Source organism: Balaenoptera borealis, assembly GCF_965194805.1.
Source record: "Balaenoptera borealis genome assembly, chromosome: 14".
Classification (NCBI taxonomy): Eukaryota; Metazoa; Chordata; class Mammalia; order Artiodactyla; family Balaenopteridae; genus Balaenoptera; species Balaenoptera borealis.
The window spans coordinates 79,362,074-79,386,256 of NC_138875.1; the positions used below are offsets into that span (position 1 = coordinate 79,362,074).

The 24,183-nt window shown below is 46.4% G+C and overlaps 1 protein-coding gene across 27 annotated transcripts in view; it reads right to left on the reverse strand.

Annotated features, from left to right (window-relative positions):
• Nucleotides 1–24,183, reverse strand: part of SPRING1 (SREBF pathway regulator in golgi 1) — a 319,961-nt gene that overhangs the window by 167,599 nt on the left and 128,179 nt on the right. For 3 of the 27 annotated variants that reach the window (XM_082355757.1, XM_082355761.1, XM_082355765.1), the window contains one exon: nt 22,710–22,922. The exons of the other annotated variants lie outside the window; for them this stretch is intronic. In XM_082355757.1, coding sequence (XP_082211883.1) covers nt 22,882–22,922 — 41 coding nt within the window. In that variant the 3' untranslated portion in view covers nt 22,710–22,881. Of the gene's footprint in view, nt 1–22,709; nt 22,923–24,183 lie in introns of those variants that run through there. 27 annotated transcript variants of the gene reach the window in all.

A 24,183-nucleotide genomic window follows, 5' to 3' on the forward strand; every position in this document is an offset into this window, starting at 1 on the left:
AAAAAATGATTCAAGTTCATATTTTAAAAGCAAAAAATTAACAGCTGCATTGTATATTTTGGTCAAGTGCTTTGGATTTGTGGAAGAGATTTCTTTCCATAAATATAATTATTAGTCGCCATGATTATACTAATAACCAGGGGGATGGCACAGAGCTGGGCTGGGTAGGGCCGGGTATTCCCTGTGCTGACTTGCTTCACTAGTTGACTAACAGACCTTATTCCCTGGCCGAGCCCATCATATCCTGCCAACGCCAGCTTCCCGATGTGGAGGGGGAGCAAGAGCAAGCGCCGTGAGCGGGGTCCTGAGGGAAAAGCAGCCTGTGTTTGCTGCTGCTTTGACAGTTGAGGCTCGGAGAGGGGCTGGCAAACAATGGGAAATGAAACATTTGAGTGGTTGCAAAAAATTCCATGGGAAATCCCCCCTGGTTGTATTTATGTGTGCCAGCAGTGACAAGGGGAGCTCGGGGCTTTCAATTTCAAAGGTTCCTGAGCAGACCACAATAGCGTTCTGAGCTGGCAGTCCCCAGAAACAGCTCTTATGGGCCACAAAAGGCTAGCCTGAGTCTGTCAGGGAAGGTTTGGCCACGTGCATGGTGTTGGCCATGAGCTGCAGTGGCTTGTTGGGAGCTCATCCACAGTCATAGAGCTCAGGCCTCTGAACCCTCTGCTCTAAGACAAATCCCTCTCAACTCTTCCTCTAGATTTTCCCTGGCCTCCAGAGCCTGGGCGGGGCGGGGCTGGGGGAGGTCTCCGTGGGGCTCAGCCCTACCTGCATATACTGGTGGGGTCTCCCTGGGGCTCAGCCCTACCTGCATAATTGTAGGAGCCTTAGTCCCCTGCAGACCTCTTCCCCACCATCTAATTGAAAAAATCCAAAATTGAGGACTCACATGCATTCCCCTGGCATTTTCCCCTTAATATGGGGTCTGCTCCTGCTTTCTCTGTTCCCGTTTATAATGGACATTTATTTGTCTTTTGCTCCCCCCACCCCCTTTAGAGAACAAAGTGAACTGATATTAACCAACTCTTGTTTTGCTTTCCTTAGAACTAATAAATATTCAAAATACTTAACCACTCTTGCTAATGCCTTGCTACTGCTGCTGTGATAAAATACATGTGTTTATAGATCCCATTAAAGATGAGGTTTATGGATTTTTAGAGACACTTAGTAGGTGAGAAAACTGAAACTTAAGGGGGGTGAAAAACTTGCCCATTGTAGTAGTCGAGAGGTTTCAGTTGCAAAATGACAAACTCCTAACTTGAATGGACTTAGACAGATCAAAAATGTATTGAAGTTTTTAACCGAGAAGCAAGGGCCATATTAACTTCAGGCATTGCAGGATCTAGGCTTTCCTTTAAGTCTTCAGGAATCTGCCTCTCCCCATCTCTTCAGCTCTGCTTTTCCCTGTTTTGGTTTCATTTTGAGATTGGCTCTCTCCACCTGTTTTACATCGTCGCAGAGTCAAATCAAGGCTTTCTCTTGCTTGCCTCTGTAAAAGTCCGAGGGTCAGGTCTGGTGGGTTCTGATAGGTTCAGCTGCCCATTGCTAAACCAATGACCAGGGCAAGGGGGCTGGAATGATCTGATCGCCCAGGGCCCAGTCAATTTAAGCCTAGCTAAGCCACAGGGGCGGAGTGAGAGTGAATGGTTCCCCCAAAGAATATCAGGGTGCTCCTACAAGGAGGAACGGATGATGGGCGGGCAGAAAGCCATGGTGTCCTATACTCCCATGTCATGCTGCCAAGTGTGACATGGGCAGGCAAGCCTGCACATAGATCTGCCCTCCACCTCCTTCATGCTGCTGGAGACCACCTCGGGGACCACCTCACGCTGTATCCAGCCCTGGGACTCCAGCCCTGCCCCTACCCCATGAATTTATTCCAGTTGGCAGTTTTCAAAATACGCATCTTGGGCACTGCTGGAGGGAGGAAGACAGCAGAGGGAAGCAAGGAGGATGGGTGACGGAAGCTCAGCGTCTGGGACTATATAGGACCCCCGCCCCTATTCCAACCATGTGGCAACTCTTGTGTCCATTTGTAGATTCAGTTCCCTTGAACACTTTTATTTTATCGAACAGCTCCTCATATTTTTACAGCTTGAAAATCAGTGATTCTTCTACAACCCTTGCCCTCTCCCACATTCATAAATGAGGAACAATAGCCAGAAAGAGGCAGGAGCCTGACCAAGGCCAGGCGGGCAGCAGCAACAAAATGCATAGTCTGAGAAATCACACCTTGGGATTCCCATGTCCTGCCCTTCCCACGTGCAGCCTTGCGGGTGGATTAGAGATCCGGGAAAGAGATTACCACATGCACCTCTGCCGTACTTCACTGACTGGTTAGCCAAGAATGCAGAATGGAGCAGCTTCCCAGAGGAGAGCAGAAAGAGGGAAACTTTGTGTGGCTTTGTCTCTGCTCTCCGGGTACAGGCAGCCGCTGGGGACTCTCTCTGTAGGTAAAATCCTACCAGAATGGAGAAAAACAGCCAGATTCTGCTACTCCTGCCTCGTATTGGGAGCTTACATCACATCCCAGAAGAACTTACATGAGTGAGCCATGTGCTTCTGTTTAAGATGTTTACAAACAACTTCTCTGCTCATCCTCCCGTGTCACCAGCCCTGCCACGTACTTCAAACCCACCTCTCTACAACGCTGGTCACTGCTAATCATCATAGCTAACCTTTCTGAGTGCTTACAGTGTTCCCGAAAGTGTATGCTAAGTGCTTGACAGGTATTGCTTCATCGAATCCTCCCAAGAACCCCATACAGTAGGTACTATTATTAGCCTCATTTTACAGGCGAGGAGACAAAGGTGCAGAGAGATGAATTAATTTCTCCAAGGTGCTCAGCCAGCTTCCAACTCAGGCAGTCAGAGTCAAGAGCATGAGCTGACGGTTAGGTAGCTACGTGAGGTGCGTGACGAGTGTGGGGACAAGGAAGAGGTAGCTGTAGCCGCACCTGTACACAGACAGAAAGTTCTCCACATCCCCTTACCTCCTCTCCTCTACTCTCTCGCCTGGTGTCTCCAGCAAACACACACAGGGGATTTCAGGAAGAGAAGGCTCCTAAGGTGCGGGCGCAACACCGGTAAGTTGGGTAAGGAAAGGCGCGTGGGCTCATTACTTAGACTACCTTGCAGCCGCTTATTGAATTAGTGTGATTCTTAACATCTTCAACTTGGATCTCCTCCAGGCCAGCCAGCTGGTGCATTCAGTACGACGCAGCTCGCCTTAACTCAATTAACTAAGCCAGGCTGCGCTGAACTCAACAAGTATTTCTTAAGCACTGAGCTGGCTGCGGGGGAAAATAAAACAAAGGAGGGCAAGACTCAGACTCTGCCAGACTTGGCCCTTAAGGTGATGCCTTGGGCTTTTAACGCATAACACGGTGCCATATTTTCTAAGTACCACCTTCACTCTCCCCCTGTGCTATGATTTACTTCATATTTTTCTTTAAATAAATTAATTTTTAAGGAAATTAATTTCCTTCTCTAAACTTAAATAAGTTAATTTTTAAGTTATTGAGGTGAAATTGATGTAACATAAAAGCAACCATTTTAAAGTGAACAATTCAATAGCATTTAGTACATTCGCAGTGTTGTGTAACCACTATCTCCGTCTAGTTCCAAAACATTTCCATCACTCCAACATAAAACCCCATACCCACCTCCCCTAAACCCCCTCACAACCACTAATCTGCTTTCTGTTCCTATGGATTTGCCAGTTCTGGACATTTCACGTAAATAGAATCATATCATACGTGATCTATTGCGTCTGGCTCCTTTCACTTGGCATCGTGTCTTTGAGGTTCATCCATGTTGTAGCACGTGTCAGTGCTTCATTCCTTCTTATGGCCAAATAATATTCTGTTGTCTACATCCACCACAGTTTGTCTATTCTTTCATCTACTGATGGATATTTGAGCTCTTTCTACCTTTAGGCTATTGGGAATAGTGCTGCTAAATAAGTTTACTTCATTTGTTCATTCATTCATTTAGATATAATTGACATATAATATTGTAAAAACATGATAACACTTCACATATTTGCATGTCATCCTTTCGCAGGGGCTGTTTAATCTTTTCTGTATGTTCCAATTTTTTGGATACGTGGTGCCGCAGTGAACACTGAATGTTTATTTTAAAAGGAAAATTTAATCACTACTATAAATAGAAAACCTGTATTTTTCTAATAGGAAATTGAATAGATATATAACTATTATAAGTAAAAATTTCACCTGGGTAGCACATAAAATCACCCAGTGTACTCTCAGATGCAGTAGTAAAAAGCCTGGACTCTGGATGTGGTCGGCCTTGACTTTGAATCCTGGTTTTGTCATCTGAACCTGGCCAATGTCCTGTCCTCCCCCAGCCCCCCTGAATATCGCACAGGTTAGCAGCACGGACCCCTGCGCAGTCAAAAAATCCGAATATAACTTTACAGGCGGCCCTCATAGCCATGGTTCCGCATGGAGGATTCAACCAACTACAGGTTGTGTAGTACCGTAGTATTTACTGAAAAAAAATGGTTGTGTAAGTGGACCCGCATTGTTCAAGGGTCAACAGGACTTGTAATTGCTTCCTCCTGAAGTTGTTGTGAGAATTAAAAACATGTAAGGTGCTCAGTGCTGTCAGGCACATAGTAAGCGCTCAGTGTGTGAAAGCTGGTAGGTAGGATCACAGGTCATAAACAGGAACAGTAACAGTACTAGTAGCTAACAAAGCAAGTATCTACCATGTGCCATGAACTTGTGGAGCGCCTGCGTGTGCATTATCTCACGTAATCCCCACAAAGTTCAAATTATTATTACCCCCATTTTGTAGGTCAGAAAACAGGCTAAGAGAGGTGGAGCCAGTAGTTGAAGGTCACACAGCAGAGACTTGAGCTCTGGGAAGGTTAAATGACAGTATGAGAAGTAACCCCAAGTCCACTGGAATGTCAGGCTGACCCTGGGCACAAATGATTAATTGCAAAAGGGCTGCCTGGGCCCTTGAGGTCCCAGACCTGGCAACTCACTGCAGACCCAGCCTGGAGGCACCTCCCAGCTGTGTCTTTTCATTGAGTCACTCTGTCTCGGGTCTGCCAACAAGAGGCTCCACACATCTTTTCTAGTTGACTTACCTCTCATAGTTCATGGGATTCACCTGCCCTCCCTGTACCCCATCATCCCTCAGTGTCCCTAAAACTGCCCCTTTCCTCTGCAATCTCTCTTCTTCCACGTTGCACGGAGCCCTCAAGACTGTCACGCAGCCTCTAACTAATTATCCACCGTTGGTGCAGAAGTTAGCAGGTCTCGAGTTCACATGTATCCATTACACCTTCATCAACAGGGATGTATCTGATTCACAGTTTCAGGCTGTGTGGGAATCCTGTCCCACCCAAGGGTGAGACTAGCATCGACTTGTATTAATTTCCTGGGGCTGCCATCATGAATCAATACAAACTTGGTGGCTCAAAACAACAGAAATTTATTCTCCCACAGATCTGGAGGCCAGAAGTCTGAAGTCAAGGTGGCAGCAGGGCCACGTCACACTCCCTCCAAAGGTTCTAGGGGAGGATCCTTCCTCACCTCTTCCATTTTCTGGTGGTTCCTGGCGTTCGTTGGCTTGTGGCCACATCACTTCAATTTCTGCCTCTGTCTTCACATGGCCTTCTCCCTGTGTGCCTCTTTTCCATCTCTTCTTTTTTTTAATTAATTAATTAATTTATTTATTTATGGCTGTGTTGGGTCTTCGTTTCTGTGCAAGGGTTTTCTCTAGTTGCGGCAAGCGGGGGCCACTCTTCATCGCGGTGCGCGGGCCTCTCACTATCGCAGCCTTTCTTGTTGCGGAGCACAGGCTCCAGACGCGCAGGCTCAGTAGTTGTGGCTCACGGGCCTAGTTGCTCCGCGGCATGTGGGATCTTCCCAGACCAGGGCTCGAACCCGTGTCCCCTGCATTGGCAGGCAGATTCTCAACCACTGCGCCACCAGGGAAGCCCTCCATCACTTATAAGGACACTCGTTGTTGGATTTAGGGCCCACCCTGATCTGGTATGATCTAGTATGATCACCTTAATTACCTCTGCAAAGACCTTATTTCCTAATAGGGTCACATTTCAAGACTCCAAGTAGACATGAATTTTGGTGGGATGCTACTCAACCCTATTCTTTATAATAGGTTATTGAACCCAATGGGTACAAACAGAAAAGGGTTGTATTCTCCTTCAAAGACAGTTTTAGCCATATTCTTACAAATCTCCCTTTCCCAGCCCTTAGTGGCATCCTGGGCATATCCTACAGCTTTCTGGCCAGTTTCCAATATTAACAAGTCCCATCCAGGTCTGGCCAGTATAAAACATCCAGTTTAGTCTCCCACCCTCCAACTCAATTTTGCCCCAGGGCCTGAGAAACCCAGGGTGGGCCTGGCCACCTCTTGCCCTGCTCCTCCCCTATGCTTCTGGTTGCCAGAGTGCACCAAATAGGGTGATTCCATGGGCAACCAAATTTGGCCAATGCTGCATTAAACCAAGTTACCCAGATGTCTTTACTTTAGACTCAGTTGACGTGTGAATACACATCCAGAAGCAGGTAGTTTCCAACCGTATTCCGCCCAGGAAACTCTTGTTCCACAGAACACCCCGCCACCCTGGTGTTCCCCAGACCATGCTTTGGGAAATGCCACACTATATAAAATACTGCAAAATGCAAAGTACATTCACAACTATTATGTGTGCATAGCAAGAGAAGATGAGCTTTTGGGTAAATATACCAACTCTGGAGCATTTTTGTGATTTATTCAGAAAATTGGCTTCTGGATCACTGTGGACAAGACCCAACTTGGCTGGAAGACTGTAATCCCTCGGCAGAGCCACACGGACAGCTAAGCCGGCCAAATTTATTCTGAGAAAGGATAACTCTTATAGTGAAAGGCAAGAACTTTTAAGAAAAATTTATACTATAGTCTAGTCCTACAATGTATGCAATTGTGTTCTGTACATTCATTCAACAACAGGGACTCAGCAGAATAGTAATAATAACAATAATATGATAACAAGAGAAAAGATAGAATAAATACATGTAAGTACCAGGCAAGGTTCACCTGCCTTTCTTCTCTGGGGTCCATGCAGTAGTCTCAGCTCCAAGCACCTCTCAGCCATTAGCATGAGTCCAGTGCTTAAATATCTGCTGTTTTCATCTAATACAGCCTCTAAAATTTGGCCAGCTTCATCTGGTGCTCAACTGAGCAATCAACAACCTTCTCCAATGCCGTAGAAACACAGCTATGCTGGACTGACTGCAAGAAACCACGACAGTCTCCAATTTAATGTCTCTCCAAGGGCTTTCAAGGTTAATTTCTGATCATGGTCTGAATTCTATTAACTGTAGAGCTGTACTATCACCTCCCATGTGACTCCCATGTAATCGCAAAGATGAATAGAAACTGGTTTTGTCTGTATTGTCAAGGCAAATATTTTCTGAAAGCCAGGACCAACCTTACAACTGGGTTCAGTAGGGGCCATCAAGGCAATAAGATTTGAAGAAAGTCAGTCACCATCACTCCATGCCCCATTTCCCATTCCCTCCCCACCCCAAACTAAAAACGCCTAGAGAAAAAAAAACTTTTAAAATCTGATGATGTTGGGAATTCCCTGGTGGTCCGGTGGCTAGGACTCCCCACTTCCACTGCCCAGGGCCCGGGTTCAATCACTGATCAGGGAACTAAGATCCCGCAAGCTGCGTGGCTCAGCCAAAAAAAAAAAAAAAGTTAAAATCTGATGGTGTCACCTTAATGGGAAACTCTTTAATCCTCAGTAGTCTAGCAAGTTTATCAGTCTATCCAGTTAGCCACCAGCTGCTAAAGGTCAGAGGGGGCAGGGATTCACAGCGGCCTGAGGAACATAGAGCCAGTTCTCACTCTCTCTCAATTTCGTCCCCTGCGTAAAATCTCCTACTGCCCACAGAATGATGTCCAAACTCAAGGACCTTCGTCTGCTGGACCCTGCCCACCTCATGAGCTGAGCACCCCAGGGCAGGGTCTGGTTCTCATTTACCTGCAGGTCTGCCCAGCACCTAGCACAGATTTTGGCAGATAAGCCAGAGCACAGGGAATAAAGAAATGTCAAACGAGTGAAAAAGTATCCTGTATAAAACACAGGTAACACATAAGCAAGTCTCGTCATGATGTCATGTAAAAATTTTTTCTTAAAAAAAAAAAAACTTAACTGGAGAGCAATTTAAATCTTTACCAAATTTCTCAGGGAACACCCAAAAAATCCTATTTATAATGTAAAGCAAAACTTCTCCTCCACAGCACCTGGCCCCCACATCTCTCTCAAATTCTCCCCAACTCTCTTTCAGATCTAACTTTTCTCATTTCCCCTCCCATCTCCCTTTCCAAATACAGCTCCCACTCTTTTCCAGAAGTATAGGGTAGCTGGCTAAAAGCATGAGCTCTGGGGCTCACCTTGCCGGGTACAAACTCAGTTCTGTCACTCTAATTTGAGCGGGAACCTGGCATGTAAGTGCCATAAATGCAACTTGTTATTTAAATCCTATTGGCTTCTCCATTATTCTTTTTTTTTTTTTTTTTTTAACTTGGCCCGCTTTTCCATTAATGCAGTAAGAAATGTGTATGAGTTTCCTAGGGCTGCCAAAACAAATCACCATAAACTTCATGGCTTAAAACAATAGAATTTATTCTCTCACAGTTCTGGAGGCTAGAAGTCCAAAATCAAGGTGGCAGTAAGGCTGTGCTCCCTCCAGAGGCTCCAGGGAAAATTTTTGCTCCTTGCTTCTTCCAGTTCCTGGTGGCTGTTAGCATTCCTGCGCTTGTGGCCACACAACTCCACTTCCTACCTCTGTCTTCACATGGCCTTTGCCTGTGGGTCTGTCCTCTGTGTGTCTCGTGAGAACATTTGTCATTGGATTTAGGGCCAGCCCAGATAAATCCGGGATTATCTCATTTCAAGATCCTTAATTTAATTACATCTGCAAAGACACTTTTTCTAAATAAAGTCACGTTCACAGGTTCTGGGGGGTCAGGATATGGACATGCCTTTTGCAGGGGGCCAGCATTCACCCACTACAAAATGACACTGGGTCCTTCCTTTTGTGGGTGGTGGACGGGGACAAGGCTGCACACTCCTGTTATTTTTTTCTTTTTTTTCTTAACTTTTAAATTCTTGTAATGATGAATATATCAAGTCAGCAGCCAGCATCAGGTACTTGGCAATGCAGAAGGAAAGAGGCAGATGGCAGAAAGGCACCGTCAACTTTTCCTTTTCACTGACGTTCATCAACTCTTTCAACGATGCAAGTTTGCAGCCATTGCACACCTAATTGCAAGAGCTGCTGCATCTTGCAATTAGGTGTGCAATGCAGGGGGTGAATTGGGCGCAAGAAACAGTGAGTTTCAGCCACATGGTCAGAACCTCAAGCAGCATCTCGGCTTTCCCACAGTGGGTGGTGAGCTGCACGCGCTGCTGGCCGCAGGGGGTGGGAGGAGGTGCGGTTCAGGTTAGTTATTTATTGATATTCTGTGTTAAGATTCCTGCCTCGGCTGCACTGGAGGGATCTGGGAGGCAGTGACTTCACACGACTCAAACTGCAATCAGACAGCCTTTTGGCTCAATGTGTTTATCTACCCAGAACTATTTTTGGTATGTGTTCATAGACAGCACACACTAAAGTATTTGGGATCTGAGATGCAAGCGTTAAAGAAGATTAAAGTTAGCTGCTAATGAGCATGCCCAGAATAGATATACTCTGTGTGTGTTTGTGTGTGTGCGTGCTCCATGTGTGTGCTCTGTTGTGTGTCTGCAAAGCAGATGTCTACAAGCCTGCCCTTAAGTGGCCTCACCAATGTCCCAGATCAGCTAAGATGTCCATGGATGGAAGATGGAAATGGATGAAAACTGGACTGTCTCAAAATACTGCCTTACCAGACACTCCAATCCCCTCAACTCTATTCTGCCTGTCCTTCAAAGCCTAGCCCATCCCACCTTATCAAAGAGCCTCGCTTGACCACTCTCTGAACTCCCAGACCACAGATAACAAATAGGTTTCATCTCCAGTACCAACCTGGAGCAGACAGGCAGGGAACGCCCAGAGCAGCATGTTGAGTGGGATGCTGAGAACATTCAGACCACACCATGGCTTAAAGTTTCTAAATGTCCCTGCTGTCTAGCCCAGGATCTAGATGGAGCAGGCACTTCATCCATACTTGTTCAGTAATTAATTTTCATTGTTTGGACTCTGAAATTAGCTCAGAAGAAAGGTCTCTCTCTGAAGCACAATTCCCTAAGGACTTCTGAGAGTAAACTTGGATGCCCACTAAAGGGCTGAGTGCCTGGGCTTGCTGGCCTGCCCTCTGTCTTCCCAGCCCTCCCCCCAATTCTGCACATGTCGTCGACCAAATCCTACGTGTGTACTGGGGAGTCCCCATCTAAGAGGTTGGCCCTGTAATTGTTCAGCGAGATAATAACATCAGGCTCATCCATCAAGCCTGCTTCTAATAGTTTGGTTTTCCTAATGGAATGTAGTGTCCTTAAGAAGAAGAGAAGCACCATAATGTGAGGTTTTATGCAGGCTGGTTTCTAGCTGTGAGCTATGGACCTGAAATGATAGTTAAATCGATGAAGAGGCACTAAGCTATTGCCTCTGTATCTGCGTGTCCGTAAAACCCAAGTATTGACAGCCCTGAGTGGATGTGTTGCAGGCCGGCTCTTCCAGCCTTGACTGGGGCTCCCTTTCTCTCTCTCTCTCTCTCTGGACAGTAGCAGCCCAAGAGAAATGGAAATATGACGGCTCGCTGATAGTTTTCACAGTCTGCACGACAGACCACCCCCGCGACAAGACTCCAGGTCAAGTGCTCTTCTCCATTCTGTGGATCTAGTGGGGAGAAATTAGCTCTCAGTGGTATTCCTACTAATGGAGAGAAGCAATTCCTCCCTGGTCTGGCTGTAATGGGTCTGGCAATGGACCAAGAGGCAGGAAGCCTGTCTTCTTCCCCAACCTCTTTCCCCGTCTCGCGGCGTGACCTTAGCAGGTAACTTAACCTCTCAACTCCTTCGCTGCCTCATCTGTAATGATCCACCTTTATCACTTCATAGTCCTGCTCTAGGATAAATGAGACAAGCCTCTAAAAGCCATATTTTAGTCCCCAAGAAAGACCAGAACCAGGTAAATGCTAAGGGTAGCCATTTCCTTTGTTTTTGCTTTGTTCGTTACTAACTTGTGGGATTTTTAAAATAATGGCAAAAATGAATGGATTTATGCAATTGTTTTGTCTTTTCCTACGTGCCTTGAGGCATTTCTGGAGTACTGTTTTATTGTTCACCTCTTTTATGGAGTGGATATTGTTAAGCCCATTTCTTAGTCAGCAAACTGAGGGAGCTGGCTTTGAAGTGAGCCACGTGGACGGGCTGGAAGTAATTCCTGCTCCTAATCTACTGTGGGGCTTTTCCCTGCCAATGCACAAGTCCCTAGGGGACACTCAGGGATACTGGCTCAGCCAATTGTTAAGCCACATCTCAGGCATTTTCCCACCCTCCCTCCACTCCAGCTATGCTGACCTTCTTTTACTTCTTTACAAGCACCAAATGCTTTCCAATCTCAAACTATGCACACCTGTTCTCTGTGTGGGAGGCCCTTCCTGCCCATGTTTCCTCTGGCCAATCCCTACCCATCCTTCAGGCCTCAGCTTCAATGTCACCTTTGCAGTGAAGTCTTCCATGACCCCCAGGCTTTGCCAAGTCCCCCCATTCTCTGCTCTCACAGGCACTATATTTGTCCTTTACAGAGCTTATCACACCTGTATCTAAATAATTGTTAGTTTAATGTCTGTCTTCCCCACTAATGATGAGTTCCATGAGGGCAAAGAACTGTTTGTCTTGTTCGTTACTGTGAATCCAGAACTGAGAAGGCACCCAATAAAAATCTGTGGTATGAGAGGATGGATGGATGATGGATAGACGGATGGATGAAGGGAGGGAGGGATGGATGGATGAATAATAGATAAATAGGTGGATGAATGGATGACAGATAGATGTATAGATAATGGATGGATGGATGGATAGATGGATGGAGAAATAAATGGATGGATGGATTAATGGACAGATGATGGATGATGTACAGATAGTGGATGGATGGATGAATGGATGGATATAGTGTGTTTGTAAATGAGAGTGATCCAAATTACCAGTATTCATCATCAAGAGAAAGTTCTAAGTTCCAAATGTTCAGAGAAGCTTATGAATGCAGACCTAGGCTGTATGTCAGCAGGGTCACGCTCCCACTGACACTCTGGGTAGAATCCTTCTTTGCCTCGTCCTAGTTTCTGACGATGGCTGCCAATCCTTGGCGCTCCTTGGCTTGCAGCTACATTACTTGAATTCCTGCCTTTGTCTTCTCACATTGTTTTCCCTCTTCTTATAAGGACACCAGTCATACTGGATTAAGGGTCCAGCCTACTCCAATATTACCTCATCTTAACTAATTACACCTGCAGCAACCTTGTTTCCAAACAAGGTCACATCCTGAGGTACCCTTGGTTAGGATTTCAAACGTACCTTTGCGGGGGGTACTCAGTTCAACCCATAACAATCTATGAAACAGCAGTGCCTCTCCCAGGTGTGTATCCTAGAGACACCCCTGCCTAGGATGACAAGGAGACATGCGTGAGGATGTTGGTGGAGGCCAGGTTTGTCACAGCAAGGAGCCAGAGGTGACCTACCTGTCCATGACAGGCGAAATAGATAAACCACATCCGATAAATGCAGATCATGGAATAATACGCATCAGGCAGAAATAATACACTGGATTTGCATATATCACCATGGATAGATCTTAAAAACATAGCGTGAGATGAAAAAAGTAGGAACTAGACTGAGATTTATGATACAACCCCACCGACATAAATTTAAAACACACACACCCAAAGAACAACATTATGCATGTTTCATAAGCACTGGAAAGTGGGTTGGAAAGTTTATGTTGTGTACATTGGACTCGCTGCCCGCGGGAAGCAGGGAGAGTGGCAGCCCTGGATGAAGGCAGGCACGAGACAGGTCTGGGATGGACAAGTGCTGGGCCTGTGGCCTAAACCGGGACGTGTGATTCTATGCATGTGTGCATCGGGGTCCACATTTTACAAAGAGGGAAGAAATCCTGTAAGGGATAGATGAGTGATAATTGTGCTGAGGACCTGGGGGGAGTCCAGGGTCTTGCAAGGACACACAGCAGAGATACTTGATGTGCTCTGGAGCAGCAGGGAAGACTCTGTGGACAAAACAGCGCTTACGCTAAGACCTGGAGAAGGACCAGAGTTGTGCTGGGTGGGGAAGAGCAGGACAGAAAGTTCCAGGCAGAAGGATCACATGCGTATGAGCCCAGGAAGGCCCAGGCTGGCCTGGGTGCGTCAGCCTGGGAGAAGGGCACGGTCCCCACGCCATCGCTCTGCCCTCCCCACCACCCCTAAGGAAGGACAGCGGACAGAGCTAGCTGTGGGTGTGTCACCCGCTCAGATGCCCACAGGGACCAGGTGGCAGAAATGAGTAAATGACGCAGGCGCATATGAAACACTTCCACAGAGAATTGCGGGTCTTCCTGTACTTCAAAACCACAGGGCTCTCCAAGTCTCTTTTTCCTCACTTTTGATGGAGACATGGGTGCCTGTTTCTTCTTTAAGAAAAAGAGCGGTGGAGTGTGATGAGAAGCAGCAGCTGACTCAGAGTTGGGGGAACGCTAGGGCGGGCTGGGGCCTGTGGAGGACCCGGAAGGGACACCCCAGCTGAAGGGGCAGCTGCCACTGAGCTTCAGACAATGCCTGCCTTCTCCCGAATGCAGTCCCAGTGTTGACAGCTCTTTCCTTTTTCAAGAGAAGCTGTTGCTCTGGATTTGCATGTGAAATCTTTTCCTTTTACCTGCTACTATCTAATCTAACCATAATGAAGCACCACATCACACCAACTAGGATGCTATCATAAAAGAAATAAAATGGGAAGTAACAAGTGTTGGGGAGGATGTGGAGAAATTGGAACACTCACACTTTGGTGGTGGGAATAAAAAGTGGCCCAGACACTGTGGAAAACAAAGTGGTGGTTTCTCAGAAAGTTAAACATAGAATTACCATGTGACCCAGCAATTCCACTCCTCGTTATGTGCCCAAAAGAACTGGAAGCAGGTGCTCAAACTAGCTCATCTACAAGCCTGTTCATAGCAGCATTATTCGCAAATAGCCAAAAGGTAGAAACAACCCAAAGTCCATGAATGGCTAAGTGCATAAACAAAATGTGGTCTATCCGTACAATGGAATATTATTTGGCCATAAAAAGGAATGAGGTACTGACAGAGGCTACAACATGGATGAACCTCAAGAACATGATGCTAAATGAAAGAAGCCAGATACAAATGGTCACATAGTGTATGATTCCATTTATATATAGTGTCCAACATAGGCAAATCTCTAGAGACAGAAAGCAGATTACTGGTTGCCAGGGGCTGGGGGGAGAGGGGAATGGGGACGAATGAATAATGGGTATGGGACTTCCTTTTGGGTGATGAAAGTTTTTTAGAACTAAATCAAGGCGGCAGTTGCACAAGATTGTGACTGTACTGAATGCCACCGAATTGTTCACTTTAAAATGGATAATTTCATATTATGTAAATTGCCCCTCAATTAAAAATACTAGAAAATATGTAATTCAAATATTTAAGAGAAAATATATAGGCCAAAAAAAACAAGCCCACAGACTGAATCTCAGGTCTGTGGTGCCCAGGTGTAAGTCTGGTGCACTTAAGTAAGCCCCGACAGACGATCTCGTGAAGAGCTGGGGTTAGGATCCCTGTTTTAACTGGGAGGAAACTGATGCTCCAAGAGATAAAGGGACTGGATGAGGGTCAAGGGCAGGAGCTGGGGCTGGGGGCCAGAGTGTGGTCTCCAAGCAAACTGATCCCATGTTCCGTGTGCTGGGGCTGAGGGCTGGGAAAAGCACAAGAGGGGCGACAGCTACTGAAGCAGGTGGTGGTGAGAGGCCCTGTCAGAGCTGCAATTCAGACAAGAACCATGCGTGTCGAGACTCCCTTGGAACTGTCACCTCTCCCCACAAGGCTGGGGGCTCTCGTTCCAAATTTAAGGCAGTTCAGAAGACCCATGCTGAACACTTACTGTGCACAAGGTTTGTGCTACGTGTGAAAATCATACAAGTACCAAGTCTGACGCCTAAGGGTTCGCTCTGTGCAAAGCCCATTCTACACAGGGGCCTCTCGGATGTTCGCAGCAACTCTGTGAGGCAGGAGCAGGACTGGCACACCCTGCGAGCATTGACTTACACCAGTTCAGCCATACACCGTTGCCCAAAAAGAAGAGAGAGAAATGCTCATTGAAAGGGTGTGGACAATGCCCCCTGTCTTGTCCGCATGTGGACTTGCCACACAGGAAGCACGGAAATGGAATATATGGACCTGCTCATCTGCAGTCTCCAATCCTGGGAGCCTTTCCTGTGATGAACAGCTGTCTGCGCTAAGTGTGATTCTAGAACAAGGTTTCTCAACCCTTCTGGGGGAGGGCAGTCTATCAGATTTTCAGGTATGTTTTTGCCTTCACCCTGGCTTTAGAATCTAGTACCCATACACACTGCAACTCACAAGTAGTAGTATTATCCCATTCCACAGGTGAGAAGACAGAGGATCACAGGGAATAAGTTACTTGCCCAAGGTCTCTGAGCTAGTAAATGATGAAGAAGAGATTTGAGCTCAATCTGTTTTACCCTAAAACTCCTTCCTTTTTTCTACACTATATTGCCTCCCTATCTGCAAGAGAGGCCCAAAGGAAATCAGCATGCCAGAACATAGAGACTCTTCAGAGACTCTCACTCCTGGAGGTGGCAGTGAGCAGTCATCTGCATACCTCTTGGTTCTGGATGAGGCCACAAGTAAATTCAAATACAAAAAGATATGTCCTGAGCTGTGTAATACTTAGGATTCATCTGATTGCAAGAGATAGAACCTAACTCAGACTGGCTTAAATCAAAAAAGGAATGTATTGACTCATATAACTGGAAAGATCATGGGATGATGGCTTCAGGCATGGCTGAATCAAGGGCCTCAAATGGTCAGAACACAGTCTGTTTGTTGGTTTGTTTGCTTTCTTCTGTGTTGGCTTTATTCTCAGGGAGATTCTTCCTTCCTTTACATAAAGAGATCCACCAGCATCACCATGTTTAAAATTTGACAACTTAGAAACCCAGCAGAAAGATTTTCTCCATCCCAATAATTCCACCAACATCCCTGAAGTTGGCTCTGATGATCTCAGCTTGGGTCCCGTTAACATCCAGGAACTAATCTCTATGGCCAGGGGTGTGTGAGATTCTCCATGATCAGTCCTGGGCCACGAACTCACCTCCAGAGTTTGAGAGTAAGGTGAGCCCAAAATCTTTACAGAAAAGAGTCGGATGCTGTGGCCAGAAGGCAAGGGATCAGGCTTAGGCAGATGAAGCAGACGGACTAAGTGCCATCCTGGAACACCAAGAACTGGGCTGGGCATGTTCAATACATGATGTCATGTCACGACAACCCTGTATCATTACTGCTGTTTCACGAGGCTCAGAGAGGCTCAACATCATGGCCAACACCTCACTTCCAGGTGAGGAGACAGCCCTCCCTGCCCAGAGGCATTCTGCTCTTAGGTAGCGGAGCTAGGACTTGAACCCAGATCTGTCTGACTCGAGGTCCACAGTTTGCTCCTGTCCCAGAGGAACCCCTCCAAGCTGGTGAGCCCCATAAAACCTTTTCAGCGCTTCGTTCCAGTCCCTTAACTTGCAAACCCGGTCAGCGAGTTCTTTATTTCCACACATGGTGCTATTAAACTAATGGCTCTGGGAACTACAAGCTGGCCTCTGAGCAGTCAAGCCTTCCCCACGTTCTGCCTTGCAAAGAAATACATTAGAAAGTCCAGTAGCCGAGGCCCAGGTGGAAACATTTACCGGCCGCCATTTTGTTTCAGGATGGCAAAAGGCACCTCACACCCTGAACTTGAGCTCCTTGTACAGCCTCTAGTCGAGAGCTAAAGGCGGCGGGGGTCAGTCACCTCCTAGAAAGGCCCCTTGTAAAGGGCGGTGGCAGACCTCATCAGGCAAAAAAGCGGAGAAGCCAGGGTTGAAATAGAGGCCTCTTTCTGTTTGGTCAATAAGCAGCTGTGAAGGATGCGTAGGACGGAGCTAAATTTATTTGTTCCTTTCTTTCTCGGAACAGCAGCAACGAGGCTCAGAATGCAGCTGTCTCGCTCTCCCGTGAGCCTTCTGCAGGCACCAGCATGCACAGACGTTGGCTCTCCAGGACGCAAATTTTTTTTTTTCCCGGTTGGTTCCCTTCCTGCTGCAGGCAGGACTTCCAGGGCCTCTCTCCAGGGGGTAAAACTTTGGAGCGGCCTCCCAGGCCCAGGGTGAAATCATTACCTTTTAAAAAGAGACGGGCTGCTGAATGTAGATACCCTGGCCCTTGTGGCCACACCCTGGAAAACCACAGAAGTCCCGCCCGCCTCTGCTTTCACTGCTCAGACCTGTGGGAAACTTGTAAGACACAGCCGTGTGGGGAGGGGGTGTGGGCATCTTGGGAGGGGCCTCCCACATACAAAGCCAGGCTGGTTTGCCAGAGTCCTTTCTGGAATCCATCTGCCTTCGGAAAGCCTAGCTGAGGGCCACCTTCAGCCAGGCCTTGAGCATACTGGTCGAAGCAGGAGTTTTTTAAGAAGTGCTTTGTTGAGACTTTCGAAAGGTCCCCGCGGGTGGGGAAGTGAAAGGAGGAGGGGACATGGGGGAAGAAACTGCTCCTTTATTTCTAGCCTTGCTTGAACGGCTTCTTGACGGTTACTGCTACGGTTCTGCTGAGTCAGAAGCATCCCCAGCTGCTCGCCGGAAACACAGCTGTTAGGCGAAAATAACCACAGAGCCCAGCACTGAGCATCGTGCACCTTCCAGAAAAGAGGGCAGAAAACCTCAAAACAGAAGAGAAAAGTACAAAACAATAAAAGAGGCTCTGTCAAAAACCCACCACGGCTCACTCACTCAGCCAAGCCTGCGGCTCTCTCCACATCGGTCACAGCTCAGAGATGGAACACAGTTTGGCAGCTTTTCCATAGTAGTAGATTAAGTAGTGCCCCCCTTCCCCCCAAAAGGGAGATGTCTGTATCCTAACCACTGGAACCTGTGTATGTGACCTTACTTGGAAAAGGAGTCTTTTCAGATGTAACAAACTTAAGGATCTCAAGATGAGGTCATCCTGGATTACCTGGGTGGGCCCTACATTCAATGACAGGTGTCCTTAGGAGAGTGAGGCAAAGGGAGATTAGACACTCAGAAGAGAACATACACACAGACACACAGAGGGGAAGGCCAGGTGAAGACAGGGGAAGATTGGACTTTATGCAGCTCCAAGCCAAGGAACACCAAGGATTTGGTATGGCAGCCACAGGAAACTAACAAAGCCACCATGGCTTCCATTTGCCAGGTCTTCTCCCCACCACCCCTTTCCCCTTGTCCAGACTGAAAACATTCATAGTATCTTGGTTGCAAGGTGTCTTACATAAACATTGAGGTTCCCTTTCCTGTGGACTTAGTAATTATCAGGAAGTAGGATGGTGCCTCAAGGACTCCAGGGTCTAGGGAGGAGCTGGGATCCCTAGGTCTAGGTAAGACTCTGCCACAGACAGAGACGCAGGTGTGTGACCTCATAACCAGCCACCATTCACTGATGTAGCAGAGCATGGTGCGTTAGAAAACGGGCTCTGGGTTTGAATACTGGTTCTGCCACTTACTAGCTGTGTGACCTGGGGTAAGCTACTTAACTTCTCTGGGCCTCAGTTTCCTCACTGATACAATGTGGAGATGACCCATTATACATTGGGGATCCATCTGTACAATGGAGAGGTGAGCTGAAAACCATCCTGCTATTAAACATATAGAGAGATGTTGAAAAGAATAATTACTGTTAAATGCATAACAAAGTTTCTAAGGAAATCGGGGTAATTCCCAGGGGCCAAAAAAAAAAGAAGGAAAGAAAGCCCAAAGTTGATAGTGCAGTACCTGAAGTGACTGGGGACAGGAGGCACCACCTTGGGTCACACAAGGCTGGGAGCTCAAACTAGAAAACCATCATAAAGCTGGGTCCTTCATGAGCTTCCATCCTGATACAGTTGTAAGGATTAAGTGAGTTGGTACATGCAAAGTTGTACTTGGATGAGGCTGTACTCAACAGCTCTTATTGTTTAGTGCTTTATACAAGTGTAGTAACTGTCTATTTTTTTTGGCAGTTCAGCATCTATGACACCATATTTTGGTAACAGCGTCCCAACTTATCTTTGGGAGAGCATCTCTCTTCCACCCCCCTGGAAGGAGGATATACAACTCAGACCTGGCCAGTCAGAGTCAGGAATTACTCAGGGATGGGTGTGTGATCCTAAATGGGTTAATCAGACTGAATAATGGTTGAAATATGGGGAAAGAGAAATTCACTTTCTCTTGGGTCTGCATCTGAGTGGGATATGAGCCTGGAGCTGCTGGACGCTATCTCTGCCACTATCTGGGGACACCCTGCCTGAGGATGAGGCCAAAACCAAGGAAAGCAAAGATGAGAGATACAGAGATTCCCAATGACATTGTCTGAGTTCCTGGATCCAGCAGAGCCTGAAACCAACAGTACCTCCAAACTTCTGCCCTCCTTCCATACTGAGACTCCAATTACATGTAGGGTCAGCCATCTAATATTGTTTCAGAGTCTCTGATGCTGTGGTCATTTTTCTCCTAGTCTTTTTTCTCCCTGTGCTACAGTTTAAGTAACTTCTATTATTGTGTCAACATGTGTACTAATTTTTTCTTATGCAACTTGTAATGTGCTGTTGTTTAATATGCTAAGAATATGTTTAATATGCTGTTTAATATGTAAACCTATCCAGTGAATTTTACATTTTAGATATTGTATATTTCCTTTCTAGAAATTTCATTTGGTTCTTTAAAATTTTTTTCTTCCACTTCTCATTATGTTCATGTTTTCCTTTAAATCTTTGAACACATTTCTAATAGCTATTTTAAAGTCCTTGTCTGTTAATTACACCATCTTTATCATTTTGAATCTGTTTATAGTGACTGATATTTCTCTTGGTAATGGTTCACATTTCTATGCTTCTTCCTTAGATGTCTAGTAATTTTTTATTAGATGCTAGATATTATTAATGTTATGAATTGAATGTCTAGATTTTGCTGTTGATTTTGGAGGGAAGTTAAGTTATTTACTGGTCAGCTTGATTTTTTGAGGCTTTTTGAAAAGCTTTGTTGGGGTGGATCTAGAGGAGCCTTTCTTCTAAGGCTAGTTTAGCCCTACTACTAAGGTCTGACCTCACTGTGGTCTCTAATGAATGCACTGGATGTTCAATAGGTTATTCCCATCCTGGCTTGCTGAAATTTGAATGTCCCCCAATCCCATAAGAGCTCTGCGAATTATTCAGTGTATACTTCCACAGTAGTTGTTCTTTGCCATCTTTGTAGCATTTTATCCAAAGCCTGAGCAACTTAGTATTCAGCCAATGACTCAACGGGCTCCTTATACAGATTTCTGGCACTGTTCATCTATGTAGTACCTTCTTCTCTGGAACTCTGCCTCACAAATTCCAGCCTCATCAGCCTCTGCATATGATCATCTATGTCTCCTCAACTCAAAGAGGCCACTGTGCTCTGCTTAGAATCATCCTTCCTGCGCTGCAATATAAAAAGTGCTTCCAGGCAGAAAGGTGATCACGGGCCCACTCATTTGCGTCCTTTCTTTCAGGCTCACAGTTCTGCACAGCCTGTTGCCCAATGTCTGAAACCAGTTGTTTCATATATTTTGTTCAGTTTTCTAGTTGTGTACAGCTGGAAAACAAGTCTGGTGCCAGTTACTTCATTATGGCCAGAGGCAGAAGGTTACTCTAACTAACGAGAGAAAAAAAAGTATGCATTGGAAGGGCCTAGGGAGATTCACAGAATAGATGTAACAGACAAAGAACAGTCCTTAGAAGACCAGAGCAGCTCTAGAGACCCAGGGGAACTAAGAGACAGTCTCTTCTGGGCACAGACACCTGGATGAATGATCTCCAACCCCGTGGAGTCCTTCAAGACTCAAATTTCTGGGAGAATATATCTGGACAAGCCACAGTCATGGGCTTATATCTTGGCCAGAGGAGAGTAAGGCACTCTGATTAATGACACTACCAAGACAACATCCAGGACTTCTCTGGTGGCGCAATGGTTAAGAATCAGCCTGCCAGTGCAGGGGACACAGGCTCGAGCCCTGGTCCGGGAAGATCCCACATGCCGCGGAGCAACTAAGCCCATGCACCACAACTACTGATCCTGCACTCTAGAGCCCGCGAGCCACAACTACTGAGTCCATGTGCCACAACTACTGAAGCCCGCGCACCTAGAGCCCGTGCTCTACAACAGGAGAAGCCACCGCAATGAGAAGCCCACACATCACAACAAAGAATAGCCCCCGCTCACTGCAACTAGAGAAAGCCCGCATGCAGCAACGAAGACCCAACGCAGCCATAAATAAATAAATAATCTGTACAATTGATTGTATTTAAACAAACAAACAAACAAAAAGACGACATCCAATGGGGGAGGATGGATCACCAAAACAAAGCTGGGTTGCTCTTTCCAGAAGAAAGGAGAATGGCTGATAGGCAAGCAAAAACGATAGACACAGTACCCAATGTCCACTAGAGAACATCTTTAAGAACGGTTGACTTTTAAACTCAGAGCCTTGGCGTTTCTTTTTGCTGTTTCCACACTAGACTGCATAGCTGTCCTTCCCCTGAAATCCCTACCTTCCCCTGCAACACAGAAAGACTTTCCCAGCGACAACTGCACTTTATGGGCAACATATAGACAATATGAACTTCACATGAGGCGAGAAACACCAGTTTAGGGCTCATTGGTAACAGATTCTCTGAGTCTGCCAAGGTTCAGGGAAGACTTCCAGAGAATAAAACTCATGGGATGGGGGTGGGGGAGGCAAGCTTGAACCTGTGTCCTGGGAACAGAGCAAGGAACAGAACGTGTCCATTCCCCTTCCCCTACTCATAACCAGCCAGAGCTGGAAGCTCTGTACCTGAAAGAGAATGTTTTGTGTTTCAAGAGTGAGTATGAGGTGGCTGCAGGCTGGTTTATCCAGCGACATAATTCAACCAAACATATAGACAAATGCATCAACAGGTAAGGGAACCAGATGTTGTCTGCTGAGATTGTTCTGAGGAAATTCTGCCACCCCCACTCTGCCTACAGGTTAATCAGATACTCTGTGTGTGTGTGTGTGTGTGTGTGTGTGTGTATTTGTGAAAGTTCTACAAAACTCATCACCTGAGGTTCTTAAAATTTCCACAGACATTATTCTCTTGTATAATTATACCCATCTCGGAGACGGAAAATCAGAGGTACAGTATGTGGAACGGTGAGTCAGTGATAAAACCAAGAATCAAGTTCACGACTGCAGCATAAAGTTCTCCTGATGCCTTGAAAACAATTTTGAAAGCATGGGCAGGGGGGAGCAGGGAGGTAAGAGAGAGGGGAGAGAGAAAGATAAAGAGGAAAACAAGTCTTCACAGGTGCTGGGTTTTCAGAGTGTTGAGAGATGCTGTTTGTATACAATCAAGATTCAAATTGAAATCATAGTCAAGTAAAAGCACATCGAATCACGTGGCTACGTTTTTTTTTTCTCCAGCTTTCTTTATTAACTGCATCCATTGTCTGGTTCAACTTAGAAAGAAGTCTTTTCATTCCTTGTTGGGGCTTTTTCTTTCCCAAGAAAGAAATCATGGTACGTTCCCGGTGACTAAGCTCGCCTCCCAGGTCATTGGGAAAAAGATATGGGGATTAGGATAGCCTTCTGGGGAGGTTTCTGGAGCCTGTGAGGTCTGTAGAGGGACAAAAGATCATGTTCACTGTTGTATTTCTGAGCCAAGCACAATGCCCGATCCATGGTAGGTGTTCAGGAAATTATTTGTCAAACGAAAGAACGATGGAGTGAATGTGAATCTTCAGTCACTCCTACCCTACATATTCGCCAAAACAGACCCCAGGGCTTCCAGGGCTTCGCACATTTTTTCCATTCTTTGTTGTCCTGGCGATTGTCTCCTCACCCTTTTAAGGCAATGGATCTTAACCTTTTGTGGGTCATGAACTCTTCTGAGAATCTGATGAGAGCAGTGGAGCCTCTTCTCAAAAAATGCACAGACTCAGACACACGAATTTGCAGATCCTGTCCAGCTGTGAGCAAGCACCCTGAACCTCACCCACAGTCTCAGCCAAACAATCCCAACCTTCCTCTCCTTCTTCCCCACAAAGTTATTTGCTCCTTCTCTGGGTTCCCACAGCACTTTCTTTTTAGTTCGAAACAACAATAGTTTATTTTGGGACTTCCCTGGAGGCGCAGTGGTTAAGAATCCGCCTGCCAGTGCAGGGGACACGGCTTCGAGCCCTGGTCTGGGAAGATCCCACATGCTGCGGAGCAACTAAGCCCGTGGGCCACAACTACTGAGCCTGCGCTCTAGAGCCCGCAAGCCACAACTACTGAGCCCATGCCCCGCAACTACTGAATCCCACGTGCCTAGAGTCTGTGCTCTGCAACAAAAGAAGCCACCGCGTGAGAAGCCCACTCACCGCAACGAAGAGTAGCCCCTGCTGGCCGCAACTAGAGAAAGCCCACGTGCAGCAATGAAGACCCAATGCAGCCAAAAAAAACCCACAATAGTTTACTTTGCTCACACATCTGTCATTTGGGCAGGGCTCAGAGGTACCCTCCACTCTGTTAGCTGGGGTGGCTTGAGACTGCAGCTGGAATCATCCAAAGACTCTCTCACCTACCTGTACCTGGAGGTTGATGCTGGAAAGGCCTAGACAGCCAGGAGCAGTAGCCAGGGTCCTGGGGCAGCTCTGCCTGTCTCTCTCTCTCTACTCAGTCTCTCTGGAACGTCCAGAGCACTTTACACCTACTTCTTTTACAATTTAACACACAATACTGTAGTGATTATTTATGCCTGTTGATGGTGGTAATTTACTTAGTCTGTTTCACCTACAACAGCACTGTACGTCCACCGGGGACGACAACCACAGCGTGTTCATCTCTATTTCCCCAGGGCCCTAATGGGTACCTTGCATATGGTAAGCATGTAATAT